The following is a 15,526-nucleotide window of genomic DNA, read 5'->3' as shown; positions in this document are numbered from 1 at the left end:
GATTAGAATTTATTGATTAAGAATTTTAAATTTCTATAAACTCTAAATTACTTTAAATAATAAAAATTTTAAATAAATTAATATTTTAAAAAATAAAATAATCCTTTATTGCTATTACAATAAATCTATATGAGTATTTTTTTGAAAACCTAATATTTATCATCTCATGAACTCAAGACACAAAATATATAATAGAATCTACTTATTAAATATATAGATTTTATATATTTATATTTTAAATACAAGATGAATCGAGTTAGGTAACAATTCCTTTTATATATATATATATATATATATATATATATATATATATATATATAGGCCAGGAAAATTATTATTAGCTTATTGGCATGCAATGCACACATATATAACTTATCCATAACTTAATTGTTAATTTAGTTATTGAGAGCTACAGGCAAAGTAGGCAAGCCATGCACTGATGCATAGAACATTTATTCTCAAACAATAATGCAATTAATCGTCCTCTAAACCTAGAAAATTTGATATGCTCTTGAGATCCAATGCATCAGATGGTTGAAAAAGGTTTGCATCGTCATTGCTATTGCCCATCAAAACATCGAGCTCGGCTTCGACTGCTGATGAAACTGGAAAATCCCAACATTTTCCATCCTCCGTTGTTCCATGCCAACCATTAATCTCTCGGGATTGGTCCAACACAGATGAGTTTGGCGTCTCCATTGAAAGAAAGTCGTTAATGTCAAAATCCAAACATTTGTCTTCGTGTAATATTGCTGATGAAGAAGAACAAGGCCTCTCGCTCTCCATTTTCTTCTCAGCTGCCTCATCATCATTATTATTATTATAACATAGTGGTTCAGGAACGACGATAACCTTGCTGCATCGTACGGCTTTGGTTCGAATAACTCGGTGTGATGATGTAGCTGCTGGAGGATTATTCAAGTACAATTGTGATTGATTGTGCATGGGTTTTCTTCCTTTGAAATCGTTCGCTTGTTTCTTGGAAGCTGAAGTACCATTAATCTTCTTTTCTTCGACTTTCTTTCTTAAATAGGTGTTCCAATAATTCTTGATATCATTGTCTGTTCTACCCGGTAACCTTCCAGCAATGAGTGACCACCTGAAGTAAGCATGGAAATAGAATTGTATTATATTTTGAGTTCTTTAATTTTATATTAGCTTATATCTGATTAATTTAAAGATGCAATCCAAATCAAAGTTTCAATTAATGAGCTCTATTGTCGTAAAGATTTTATGTTCTCTTTCTTTACCGCTTCTTTTCTTTTCTCACTCATCAGTTTGAGTTTCTTCCTAGGGTTCCAGACTCTCAGATATGTCGTTTTCAAACAGCATTCCTCTACCCCTTCAGGTAAGGGAAGGCAGTCTTGCCTCTTCCTACCTAGCGAATAGGTTCCCTCTCCACCGTTAGGTGGGTTGTAGATAGTGATTTTGAAGGTTGTGGGTAGCTGGGTTAACTGTCGAGGGATGCTTGTGATTGCCATGGTTGATCTAAGTTATGCTTGGTGTTTTTCTATTTCTTGGGTTTGTGTTTGTGTCTCCTTGCAGGTTTGCTGGAGAATTGACAAAGCATCTGCTTCATCCTACTGTTATTGGCGTGAGAATGTAGATCTGGTGATGGTATCTCACGGGTCGAAATGCCGATAGTTAATGGCCAACTCAAAGGTGCGATTAGAATGCCAAAGAGGTCCTCCACCTCCTCCTTCGTCTAACTTCAAAGATGTTTTGTTGCTTCTATCCGGTCTGCTCTAGTTCTTGTCCTTTGGTTTAATCTATGTTTCTCCTAGCTTCGGATTCAGTTCTTGTCTAAAGACTATGTTTTTTGCCTCTATTCGGATATGGTCTTCTCCTTCCAAGCATGCAAGATTTCATTCGGAACAGGCTAGCTTTGCTCATTCTAGTCGATTGTGGTGCTACATTTTTTCCGGTGTGGTTCTATTGTCTAAGAAGTGCTGCATCTCTTACCCTTTCTTTGCTCTTTAATGTGCAAGAGAATTAGAGAGAAATTAAATAAGAAAAATGAAGAGAAAAGGAAAGAAAGGAAAATAAATTTACTTTATATTATGTGGATAGATTATTAAAAAGGAGAAAAATATAATTTCTACTTTGAAAGAAAATAGAGAAAATAATTATTATATCCTCTCTTTTTCTTATATATGTTATATTGTGAAAGGATATTTTAAGTATTTTAATTAATTTCTCTTTATTTTTCTTTATTTCCAATCAATTTAGAGAGATATTATGGTTTAATTATATGGGGTTTGAGAAATGAGATTGCATTGATGTTAAACAAGAGAATTGAGGGAAAACAGATTTCTTTTCTTTTTTTCTTTTTTCTTTTCTTTATTTCCCTCCATTTAAATAAAGGGTTAGCCCCGTATTATCTCTATTTGAATCGTCTATGACTCAATTTTTTTTCAGGGTTTTAATGTTTAGGCCTTGCACCCTCAGATTTTGGATTTGAATTATGGATTAGATAGCTAGGACTGCATACGTATTCTTGGACCTAGAACTTTGATGTACTTTGCCTGTTTAAAAAACTTTTAATAAATCCAACTTATCTTAGACAAAAAGAAAAGACTCAAATTTTATATTTTATTTATAATTTACATAAAATTGTTTTAGGAAAAATTTTAGATAAGAATACACTAAAAAAAAATATCATGATTGATCCCTCTAAACTAAACTTCTTAATTAATTGGCTCAGCCACCGGTTCAGGTGTACTTCTCTTTTCTGCCTTAGCCCATTGTATGAGCACGTGTATACATACGTAAATGTGGAGTCATGAAAATTTCGGCATGTTTACTTCCTTTCATATCTCTAATTTTCTTTGTGTATTGCAAATAAAAAAAATTGTCTTGTCTCGAATTTGCTATAATAAAATGCTAATACTGTTACATTTGCTTAATTATCCCACCTAATTTGATTAAAAAATGCCACTAATTTAGTATGATATATACTACTACTGAAATTGCTATTTTCTATATATGCTTGTGCATCAAATATAAACTTGATGTTACATATAAAAATGAGTCTAATAATTTCTAAATTAAATATTCATATCAAACTTCATGCAAAGTTAATTAAGATGTACATATAATTGAAATAATGAGCATATAAAATTCTAATGTAAATATTTAACCTAAGAACAATAAAGCTCATTTTATGTAAAATCAAAATTTATAGTAACTGCATCTTTAGATGAACTATTATCAACTTATATAATGAAAATTACCTGATGCATGCATTTTATATCATCATTTAGGTATAATTTTTACACATAATTTACCCTTGTTTATAGCTATTACTATAGATATTAGTATATATTTAGTTAATTTTACCTTTTTACACTTCTTAGCTTAATTTTTGGAATTTATTTGTTTTGTAAGTTAAATTTAGAGAATTTTATTGTATTTTAATCAGAGTAGCCATTTGGAAGAAATTAGAGTTGAATTGCAAAATTTTGAAGTTGAGTTAAAAAAACTGAAAGTTGCACAACCTGTGACACAGCTTGTGTCACAGGTTGTGTCGATGTCAGATAAGAAGTTTTTCTCGGGCAGAAGGTTTCACAACCTGCGACACAAGGAGCGACACAACCGATTCAGCTTGTGTTGTTTTAATGAAAATGGCTAACGTGGCACTTTCGTCCCTCTGATTTAATACATCACTTTCTCCAGAATCTTCTGCCTTTTTACTCATTCTAGGGCAGACCTCTGAACTATATAAAAACTTCTTTTTCTCTTTCTTTCCATAAGGAAAAAAAACAAGGAGATTTTGCAAGTGAGAGAGAGAGAGGAAGAGGAGCACGTGAAATCATTTTGCAGCAGCAGCAGAGGACGTTTTCTGCAATACTCCAGTAGCAGATCCTTCATCATTTTACTGGATTTTTCTGTTCCTTAGCTTAAATTTTCATTATTTCTTCGTTTCTATACTTAGGTTTTTCTTGAAACCATGATTTGTGAGTAGATCTTTAAGATTCTAGAAATGAGTTTGTAAATATTACTTTGTATTGTGGTTTTTGAACTGATTTAGTCATTTAAATGAGATTTGTTACATTTTGATTTATTGCTTGTGAGCTTGTTGCCTTGCTTGATGAATGGGCCCTCATTAAGTTAAGTTTTAATCCTTGACAGATGGACTGAAAAGTGAATGTTTGGGATAGATAATCTTGCAATAAACTTAGTTTTCTTGGTGTTAGAGATAAGCTAAGAGGATTAAGGGGACTTTCAAAAATCAATTAGAACTTTAATTGGGTTTTTATCAAGTTTGAAATATTATGAAAACAGGATTTGATTTGATAAATACTAACTTTGAAATGCTTGAAAAAGGTTTTAAAGAACTAAGAATTGATTTCTCTCAAAATTGCAATTCTCATGTGTTTGGCTAAATTGGGGATAAACCATATGCAAATAATATTAAAAATCCTATCTCTAGAATCACTTTAATTTTTATTGAATTTAGATTTAATTCCTCCCAATTTCATAATTAGCAATTTCAATTTAAATTTTGGTAATCTAGTTTAATTAATTTAGTTAATTGTTTGATTTAGCTTAAATTCCTCAAATACCAATTTTAAATTTTAAATTTTTTTAATATCTTTAAATTTCAGTATTCTAATTAGCTTATCCTTTTATTTTCAATTTAAACACAATTCCCTGTGAGAATGATATTATTTTTAAAACTATACTTTTGTGACCCGTGCATTTGCGGAAGCTATTTCACAGCTAACACATCAAGTTTTTGCGCCATGTTTAAAAATTGTTTGTTTTTAAGTTGGATTTTAATTGTTTTAAGTTGATTAGAATTTTTATTTTCTTTTATTTTCACTGTTGTTCCTTGTGTTTTTCAAGTACTTTTCTTGTTTATGAGACGATCGAAAAGCACAAGTGATACTGAATTGTTGTTCAACCCTGAAATTGAAAAATTTTGTCGAGCCAACAAAAAGGAATCTAAAAGGAGAAAGGAAGCAGAAAAAGAAGAACAACAAAGGTTTGACCAAGAGGAGAAAATTGAAAATATGAAGAATCAAAATAGAGCTATTAGTAGAGATAATGAAGAAAATGAGCAAAATAGGCAAAATAAAGTTGTTAATCAAAATGATCCTCAGAGAAGATTCATGTTAGATTATGCTTTTCCTAGATGTGCAGATGTGAGAGATAACAGATCTATCATTGGAGCTAATCAATTTGAGTTAAAGACTGGTCTCATTCAAATGGTTCAGAATTCACAATTTGGAGGTAGCTCACTTGAAAATCCTCATTCTCATTTGAAAATATTTTTGATGATATGTGGCACACAAAGACAGCCTGGAGTTTCAGATGAAGTGATTCGGCTCACCTTATTTCCATTCTCTCTTTGGGATTCAGCATTAGAGTGGTATGACTCACTTTCACAAGCTACTATAGCTACTTGGGAGCAGCTATCTCAGGCTTTTCTATCTCAGTTTTTCCTACCTGGGAAGACCACTCATTTGAGGAATTTGATGGTAGCTTTTAAACCAAGGGATGATGAAACTTTGTATGAATCTTGGATGAGATTTAAAGAGCTTGAAAGGCAATGTCCTCATCATGAAATACCCAAATGGATGATTGTTCAGAATTTCTACACCAGAGTTACTCCAGCCATAAGAAACACAATTGATTCGTAAGCAGGAGGAGATTTCATGAGAATGACAAGTGAAGAATGCTATGATCTATTATAGAAGATTGCTCATAATACCCATTTGTGGGGAAATCCTAGAGCACTTGAGCCAAAGAAGGCTGGGATTTATGAACTTGACTCAGTTAGCTACATGAATGAAAGATTTGATCAGTTGACTCAGCTTCTTAGTGATTTTTGCACAAAGGCAACAACCTCAACTCCTACAACTATGCAACAAGTTGCCTACACAGATGGAACCCAAAGTTATGGAGTTGATTACTCTTCTTATGGTGATAATTATTTGCAAGAACAAGCTGCTTATGCATGAGGTTATCAATACAAACCTATGAGAAATTCTTACTCTAATGTGAACAACTCAACATGGAGACCACAAGCAACTTTTGCTCAACAAGGTCAAAGATCAAACTATGCTCATAACCAGCAGTATATGTAGTAGAATAGGCCTTAATTTCAGCTTCAATTTCAGCCCATAAGGCAGCCACAACCTGGATATCAAGCAAGAGCACAACAATCCCTTCCACCTCATGAACCAAAGCCAACCTTGGAAAGCATGATGGAGAAATTTTTTGCTGAACAAAGCAAGATGAATAGCAAATTGGAGGAAGAAATGCAACACATGAGACAAACCATGGATCAATTACAAGCCCACAATCGTATGTTGAAGACTCAATTGGCTCAACAAGCAAGCTCATCAGGAAGTAAATCCTATGGCAAACTACCTACCCAACCACAAAACCCTCATGAACAATGTAAGGTTGTGACCTTGAGAAGTGGTAAGAAAGTTGGTCAAGAGAGTGAAAACAAGAGAGAAGAAAAAGAGAGCACAAAAATAAGAAAATTCAGTTGAGAGCAAGAAAAATGAAAAAGAAGAAGAAAGCAAAAGTGAGCAAGATGAGGGAGAGAAACCATACATCCCACCTGAGCCTTACAAGCCCACCCTTCCCTACCCTCAAAGATTCATCAAGCATAAGCTATACAAACAATTTGGCAAATTCCTTGAAATGCTAAAGAAGTTGTATATCAATGTGCCATTCACTGAGGCACTATCCCAAATTCCAAGTTATGCCAAGTTTTTTAAGGAGATTCTTAACAACAAGAGCAGGCTAGAAGATTATGACACCATCAACTTGGGAGAGCAATACAGTGCTATAATTCAGAAGAAGTTACCTCCCAAACTCAAAGATTCAGGTGTGTTTTCCATTCCTTGTCGTATAGGTAATAATTGTGTGGCAAATGCCTTATGTGACCTTGGAGCTGGCGTCAGCCTAATGCCTCTTTCAATATGTGAGAAGTTGAATATGGGAGAGTTGAAGCCCACAAATATTTATCTTTCATTGGCTGACCGTTCAATTAAGTATCCAGAAGGCATTCTAAAAAATGTGCCTATCAAGGTTGGAAAATTCTACATTCCGGTGGACTTTGTCATTTTAGATATGGAAAAAGACACAAAATTCCTATCTTATTGGGAAGACCATTTTTTGGCAATAGCTGGTGCATTAATTGATGTAAAGGGTAAGAAATTGACACTTAGAGTGGGAAATGATCAAATGATATTCAACATCAATCCAGCCATGAAAAGGAAACATAAAGAAGTTGAGTCTTGTTTGCGGGTAGACATTATTGATGAGATTGTTCAAGAGCATTTTAGAAAAAGCTATCCACAAGACCCTCTTGAAAATTGCTTAGTCCATGGTGGGAGCATTGATGATGACAATCACAACATAGCTGCTTTTGCACAACACTTGGAGAGCTCTCCACCACATCCTGAAGCCACAATTTTTCAGCTTGAAAAAGTGCAAACTTTGGAGATTAAACCACCATCATTAAAGGTAGAGGATACCCCAAAGGTAGATCTTAAACCTCTTCCTTCCAACCTCAGGTATGCTTTTCTTGGACCCAATGGAACATATCCTGTTATAATTAATGCATCTTTAACTGATATTGAGATTGAAAAATTGTTGAGAGTTTTGAGAGAATATAGGAGAGTTTTGGGTTATGCAATTGATGATATAAAGGGAATTAGTCCAACAATCTGTATGCATAGGATTTTCCTAGAGTCAAATAGTAGACCTTCTATTGAACACCAAAGAAGATTAAATCCTACAATGAAGGATGTTGTGAAAAGGAAATCCTGAAATTACAAGCTGCTGGAAACAAAAGATTTTTGCAACTTGATGAGTTAGAAGAATTGAGACTTGATGCTTATGAAAATACTAGGATCTATAAAGAGAGAACAAAAAAATGGCATGATAAGCACATCAAGAAAAAGGACTTTAAAGAAAGAGATTTGGTGTTCTTATTCAATTCAAGGTTGAAATTTTTTCTAGGAAAATTAAAATCAAGGTGGTCAGGTCCATTTAAAGTTGTGAAAGTTTTCCCTCATGGTGCTATGGAAATTTTTGGTGAAAAATCTGATAATTTTAAGGTAAATGGGCAAAGGTTGAGGCATTATTCAGTTGGTGAGCCAATTGAGAAGATAGCAACATGCTATCTCTCTCATTCTCTATAAAATTTTGGTTGAGTAAGGTCAAGCTAAAGACCTAAACTTAGCATTTTTGGGCATAACCCATAATTTTTCATTGATTCTTTATTTCTTTCATATATTTATTTTAAGTTTTTCTATACACTTTATTCAGAGTTTGACATTATTCTAATTTTCTTATGCAGATGGGATACAATTCATTGTAAGCAAATGAGCATTAGTCATTCTGTTTTAGTCTAGTTTCAATTTTAGCTTTAAATTTTAATTTTAAATTTGTTCCCTTATACTTTTCATCTTTCTATGGCTGAATATTTGCTAGGTGGATTTTGCAGGACTCATTGCTCTTTTTATTAATTTTAAGAGGAAGTTTTTCCAAACTTTGTCATCTTGGCTTAAAAAGAAAATTATTTGAATGTGGATGTGTGAATTGGTGCGTTGAAAATTTTTAATGAGTGTTTGATGAACATAGTAGGTTGAGCAATTAGAATTCATGTTATGAAGATTTGATCACTTGAAATCTAATTTGTTTTAATTTTTTCAGGTACTGTGTAATTTTGTCAAATTTGGGCAAAAAATTTCACAACCTGTGGCACAATCGATTTTGGTTGTGTCGTAGTTTGTGTTCACTGGGCGCAATTTGGGCAGAAGGTTTCACAACCTGTGACACAATCGATTGTGATTGTGTCGTAGCTTGTGTTCACTGGGCAATATTTGGGTAGAAAGTTTCACAACTTCCGGCATAACTTACATCCCTGGTTCTAACTTGTGTCGTTTTTTTGGTTTTACAGGTTGACAACCCAATTCACCAGAATGGGCTCGCGACCAACCTGATGCCCAAAAACCCACTAACCCATTTGATTTAAAAAAAAAAAAAAAAAAAAAAAAAAAAAACACTAACTAACTAAACCAAACCCATTCCCAAAAGCATCACCACCTCCACCAAATGGCAAGAGTAAAGGAGTTATCATTCGTGACTGACCAGCTTTTAGTTTTAGTTTACATATTTCATGTCTTTATTTTAGTTGTTTAATTAATTAGTATTTTTAGCGACTTGTTTAGTTAATATTTTGCTTGTGTTGCTTTTCTTTTATTTGAAACATTTGCTTATTCAGTATTTTTTTTTTAGTTACTCATAAGCACATTTTTCTTTTGAATCTTTAGTGCTTTGCTCACTTGCTTTTATATGCTACTTCGGAATTTTACTTAATGAGTGGATATCTCATAGTTATATTTTTCGAGCTTAACCTCCCTATCTCAACTTTTTGAGTTTAATTGCTTTAATGGATTCCATTCCACTGTTTCTTTTGCAATGAGTGTAGCAGCTGTCCAAATTTTAGTTAATTAAATTGGTTGCACCTTCAATGAGATAACAATTCTTATCTCAGTTTGTGTCATTTTCAGCACAAGTTGTGCTACCACTTATGAAACAGGGTATCCCTTATCTACTTTAGGCTTACATATCCATTCTTCATGCACATATTAGCCACCTATTTTCTGCACAGTATTTAAAAGAACCCATTGAATTTATAGCCAAATTATCCCATTCCTTGCAATCTTTTAACATTGAGGACAATGTCCATTCTGAATATGGGGGAGAGGGTAAATTTTTTGCAAAAATTAGTTTTCCTTTTCATTTGCATATAGTGACATACTCATTCATTTATTCATACTTGTACATATTCACATATATACACTGCATATAGCTTCATATACTTAGTTATGCATACTTAGTTGCATATAGGTTTATTATATATTTATACATTCATGCATTTCATTTATTCATTTAAAATTTTTGGATTTTTAAACTAGTCTTTGAATTCCAGAAGTTGCTTATTCAAGCAATCTAACTTACCTTTAGATGGTTAATGGAATGAAAGTTTCCAGTTGGGTACAAAGTCTTAAGCATTATTCTTTCTCTTTCTTAATAGCTGAAAATTAATATATTCATCTAGGTAAGCAGATTCTGATTAGTTATTTTGAGTTTTTGAGTGTCTGAATAAGTCTTTAAAGAAGAAAATGGTCATTGTTGTCTCACCATTCCTAGAACAACCATCTTAGATCTTTCAAAGCGAAATTTTTAACTTGCATTTGATAAGAATATGATTTAGGCATTCCTTCATATTTTAAACCTCATATTTAGCTTTAACCTACCTTAATTTCATTTCAACCCTTGCAAACCCCCCCTTGAACCTTAATTCCCTAATTTCTTTGGAACCCAAATCATTTACCTAGCCATAAAACCTAAACACTACCACCTATTTATGAGAATAATATTTTAGCAAGAATAATATTTTAGCAATTAAGTGCATATAAAAAAATAATAATAAAAAAAACTTAGAGGATTGAAACATCTTGAAAAGTGCTAGAGTAATTGTGAAAAGCTGAAAAAAGGTCACTAAAATATCCCAAAGGTAATTTTGGGTGTGACATGAAATAGGAACAAGTACAAAATCAAAAGAGTATAAAAAAGTAGTCTCTTTATATAATCATTTGTGATAGCACTTGAGATTTATTGTGAATCTCTTTCCTCTTGATAAAAAAAAAAAAGGAATATTGGATGCACTTTGAGTTTAATGATTAATATTATTCTCATATTTTGTTTTCCTTATTCCCTTTCTTTGTTAACCACAATTTTACCTTATTTGATCCCATTACAACCCTTAAAAGACCTAATGATTCTTTGAAAAATGCTTGTTACATTAGTGGAGTTAGATCTTTTATGCTTGCATATGGTTTTGGCAATACAATCCTCCATACATTACTCACCATCTATTTGAGACACATTTGCTATCTATTTCATTTAGGTTTGTTTAGGCACAATTGACTCTTGTAGCTGGTTGGTATTTGTTGCTTGGGTTGATTGGTTAATTCTTAGCTATTCTGTAATTATTGAGAGTGATTGCTTCACTCTTTATGCTTCGCTGGTGGGACTTTGGAATGTTAATGGCTAGAGGTAAGTTGGTGATTTGGATTAGTAATTTTTGTGTTTTCAAATACTGATTCTATTCCCTTCCAAATGAGTTTTAATGAAATTTTGCTTGGGGACAAGCAAGAGTTTGAGTATGGGGAAATTTGATGCATGTATTTTATATCATCATTTAGGTATAATTTTTGCATATATTTTACTCTTGTTTATATCTATCACTATAGATATTAGCATATATTTAGTCAATTTTTCCTTTTTACACTTCTTAGCTTAATTTTTGGAATTTATTTGTTTTGTAGGTTAAATTTGAAGAATTTTGGTGTATTTTGATCAGAGCAGCCATTTGGAAGAAATTAGAGTTGAATTACAAAATTTTGAAGTTGAGTTAAAAAAATCGAAAGTTGCACAACTTCGTGATACACTTCACAAAGTTGTGTCATTGCCGAATATGAAGTTTTTCTAAGGCAGAAGGTTTCACAACCTGCGACACAAGGTGCCACACAATCGATTCAACTTGTGTCGTTTTAATGAAAATGGCTGAAGTGGTACTTTCGTCCCTCTGATTTAATACATCACTTTCTCCAGAATCTTCTGCCTTTTTACCCATTCTAGGGCAGACCTCTGAACCATATAAAAACTTTTTTTTCTCTTTCTTTCCATAAGGAAAAAAAACAAGAAGATTTTGCAAGTGAGAGAGAGAGAGAGAGGAAGAGAAGCACGTGAAATCATTTTGCAGCAGCAGCAGAGGACGTTTTATGCAACACTCCAACAGCAGATCCTTCATCATTTTACTGGATTTTTCTGTTCCTTAGCTTAAATTTTTATTATTTCTTCGTTTCTATACTTGGGTTTGTCTTGAAACCATGATTTGTGAGTAGATCTTTGAGATTCTAGAGATGAGTTTATAAATATTACTTTGTATTGTGGTTTTTGAACTGATTTAGTCATTTAAATGAGATTTATTGCATTTTGATTAATTGCTTGTAAGCTTGTTGCCTTGCTTGATGAATGGGCCCTCATTAAGTTAAGTTTTAATCCTTGACAGATGGACTGAAAAGTGAATGTTTGGGATAGATAATCTTGTAATAAACTTAATTTTCTTGGTGTTAGAGATAAGCTAAAAAAATTAAGGGGACTTTCAAAAATCAATTAGAGCTTTAATTGGGTTTTTATCAGGTTTGAAATACCGTGAAAACAAGGTTTGATTTGATGAATACCAACTTTGAAATGCTTAAAAAAGGTTTCGAAGAACTAAGAATTGATTTCCCTCAAAATTACAATTCTCATGTGTTTAGCTAAATTGGGGATAAACCACATGCAAACAATATTGAAAACCCTATCTCTAGAATCACTTTAATTTTTATTGAATTTAAATTTAATTCCTCCCAATTTCATAATTAGCAATTTCAATTTAAATTTTAGTAATCTAGTTTAATTAATTTAGTTCATTGTTTGATTTAGCTTAAATTTCTCAAATACCAATTTTAAATTTTAAATTTCATTTTTTTAATATCTTTAAATTTCAGCATTCTAATTAGCTTATTCTTTTATTTTCAATTTAAACACAATTCCCCGTGAGAACGATATTATTTTTAAAACTATACTACTGTGACCCGTGCACTTGCGGAAATTATTTCACAGCTAACACATCATTACCTATAAAGTAAATATTTTATTTTGTCAAAAATAAAGTAATTATAACATCTTCAAATCAAATTATGCCAAATAAAGAATGTGTAATACTAATGAAATAATTGTGAACTTCCAGACAATTATGATCAAAAGATTGGACATGCATGCATTGAATTGTAAGTGAAAAATGGTGAAGAAATTGCATAATTGATCAGAAAAATGACTTGAGCAACTAGGTGTAATTTGCATGAAACGTAGCTTCTTTTTTTTTTAATATATATAAGCAAAAAGATTGATTATTAAAGGGCCAGAAACTGACAAAAAAGGAACAGAAGAGGATGAAAAACCAAGAAAACAGAAGCCACAAAAAGCAGGTAGCACTGCAACCTAATACGAAAAAGGAGCTAAAACAGGCAAAAACAGAGGACAACCCGATAACCAAAAAGGAAAAAAAAAAAAAAAAAAACTCTGAATTGACAATACCAACTAAAACCATAAAAGCGTGACCCTAAGAATTGTTGCTGAGAAACAAGTTCATGTCATCCTGAATCTGCTATGCAAAATATTGCACCACCACTCAATTTCTTGCCTAAAGAAATTCTGCTTGCCAAGCTCCTTGCTCTTGGCCAAGGTAGAAATCAGAATGCTTCTTAGGCTATGTGAACGTTTATGGAATCTGTTCATCTTTCTAATGTCACTATCGTACGGTTGTGCAACTTTGGTACCTTTTTTACAATTCTTTTTTACAATTCTTTTACATGAAACGTAGCTATATATCATCGTATGGCAACTGACATCGTACCAAAGAAAAAAAAAGACACTTTATGTTTCTTTTCTTTGAAATCGTGGAACGCTACATAATTATTTCAGTAATAATTAAAACGAGTACCTGTTTCCGAGGAGCTTGTGAAGTCTGATAATAAGCTCGTCTTCATCTGCAGAAAAACTACCTCTCTTAATGTCTGGCCTGAGATAGTTCAACCACCGAAGTCTGCAACTCTTTCCACATCGCTTCAACCCTAAGGAAAATAAAAGAAAAGTAAAAAAAAAAGTACATGTATTAATTTAGATCTCAATTAATAATTACCAATGAGCTATTAGTTTGGAGTCATCTTCAAGCTGTGAGGCTCAAATTCTAGCATCAGCATGAGACGATTGTAATAATAATAATTATGAAAAGTTTCTTAATATGTATCTTGATTTCTTGCAAGTGTAACGAAATGGGATTTTAAGAAAATTAAAGAAAAGGTAAGGTTTACGTATACCAGCTCTTCGAGGAAGATCCGTCCACTTGCCTTCTCCATGGACTTTAATGTAGCTAATGAGAAGTTTATCTTCCCAAGCAGACCATATTCCTCTGTTCACTTCTTCTTTGACACAACATGGTTTCCTTCCCATTTCTTTACTCTCCTATATCTCTTTGTTTCCCTCTGCTTGGGAGCCCCGGCATGCATGATTATGTCTGTGGAAACTGGAAACCAATCTTCTTATAAACACATCGTCATATATACTTGTTTTAGTTTCCCAATTAGATATAAAAAACCGAACTTTTATGCTAATTTGTAGTTGTAGTGAAACTTTTTAATTATAATTGTAAATAAAATAATACTGTAATTTATAATTTAAAACTAAAATATTTAATTATAATTTTAAATTATCACAAATTTTTAGCATTTTACCTTTAATTACCCTTTAATTTATTGTTTTTACAAAATTTTCGTGAATAAAATAATTTTTTTATCCAACTTTCGACGCACTAATTCAATAGAAGTCCATTAAATTTGAAGCCATAAATAACTCAATTGAATTTGCGCAAAATTTGATATGAGTCGAATATGAACAAAATTAATAAATCAGTTGAGAAGGACATGACCGCTTGCCAACTCACCTCATGGTCTGATGACCACAAATGCCTAGTTCCCATTTTTTTTGAAGTTGCAGAGACCGTACATAAAATTATGACACATGGGTCACACATGCCTTCTTTTTTTTTCCTCTGTCCGTTTTCCTTCAGAGTAGTGTAGGTGGTTTTTTTTTTTACTACGTAATTTTTTAAATTCAATTGAAATAATATTTAGAAAAAATTCTTCTACCAACGATAATTTTAAAATATAATTTATTAATAAAATGAAATTCTTTAAATTCAAGTGAATATAATGGATATAATTTTTTTTCTTAGAATGAATATAACTTTCCGTTCATTAAATTTTCTTCAATAATTGTACTTGCCACAATGTTACATATGCAAACAAAAAATAATAATAATATGACAATAATTGGAGAAAGTCCTACATAATTGGAGTGAGGACCCTAAGAATACAGTGAGTTTTATATTTTTATTTTATATTGTATCTATTTTTATATAAATATATAATATATTATTTTTTTAATTTATTAAATATACTCTATAATTTGTCCAATTTAATAAAAAAAATTAGTGTTACATTATGTAGTTGGACGAATTATAAGGAAAAATATTTGAGAAATTACTATTGAATAAGGATAAAAATTAATGAAGATTAAATATTTGTACTGATTATTATTTTTTTTAATTTGAAATTAAGCGCATTTAATATAAAGTTCCTCTTTATTTTATTTCTGTTAGAAATCCAAGTTGAACCTTTTCCCCTTGTTGCTTGGGAATCTCTGTAGGTTTTTATATGATTTTTTGAGCGCAGGGCTGCTGGTTTTCTTTTGGGATGCTGCTCTCACAATTGGTTTTGCTTTGCTGCTTTTGGTTGAAGCAATCTTAGGTGCTGCTGTTTTGATTTTGGAGACATTGGCTCTGCTTCTTCATCTTTGCTTCCTTGCTCTTCATGTTGCTGCT

At 32.0% G+C, this 15,526-nt stretch overlaps 1 protein-coding gene and 1 non-coding gene across 2 annotated transcripts; both read right to left on the bottom strand.

The window, feature by feature from the left end:
- Nucleotides 1-353: 353 nt before the first annotated feature.
- On the bottom strand, nucleotides 354-14,203 carry LOC110636353 (transcription factor MYB1). Its single transcript, XM_021786010.2, has 3 exons — nucleotides 13,965-14,203; nucleotides 13,589-13,718; nucleotides 354-1,099 (listed from the first exon to the last, which is right to left on the bottom strand). Exons 1-3 carry the CDS (start codon nucleotides 14,095-14,097, stop codon nucleotides 475-477), a joined length of 888 nt encoding a protein of 295 aa, XP_021641702.1. The 5' UTR covers nucleotides 14,098-14,203; the 3' UTR covers nucleotides 354-474.
- Nucleotides 5,466-5,572, bottom strand: LOC131170910 (small nucleolar RNA R71). Its single transcript, XR_009141674.1, has one exon. It is a non-coding gene; the product is annotated as a small nucleolar RNA R71 (small nucleolar RNA).
- Nucleotides 14,204-15,526: the final 1,323 nt, after the last annotated feature.

The sequence above is a fragment of the Hevea brasiliensis genome, chromosome 11 (assembly GCF_030052815.1).
Source record: "Hevea brasiliensis isolate MT/VB/25A 57/8 chromosome 11, ASM3005281v1, whole genome shotgun sequence".
NCBI classification, from domain to species: Eukaryota; Viridiplantae; Streptophyta; class Magnoliopsida; order Malpighiales; family Euphorbiaceae; genus Hevea; species Hevea brasiliensis.
Note: the sequence above shows the minus strand (reverse complement) of the source record. Positions and strands in the feature narration are given on the sequence as shown.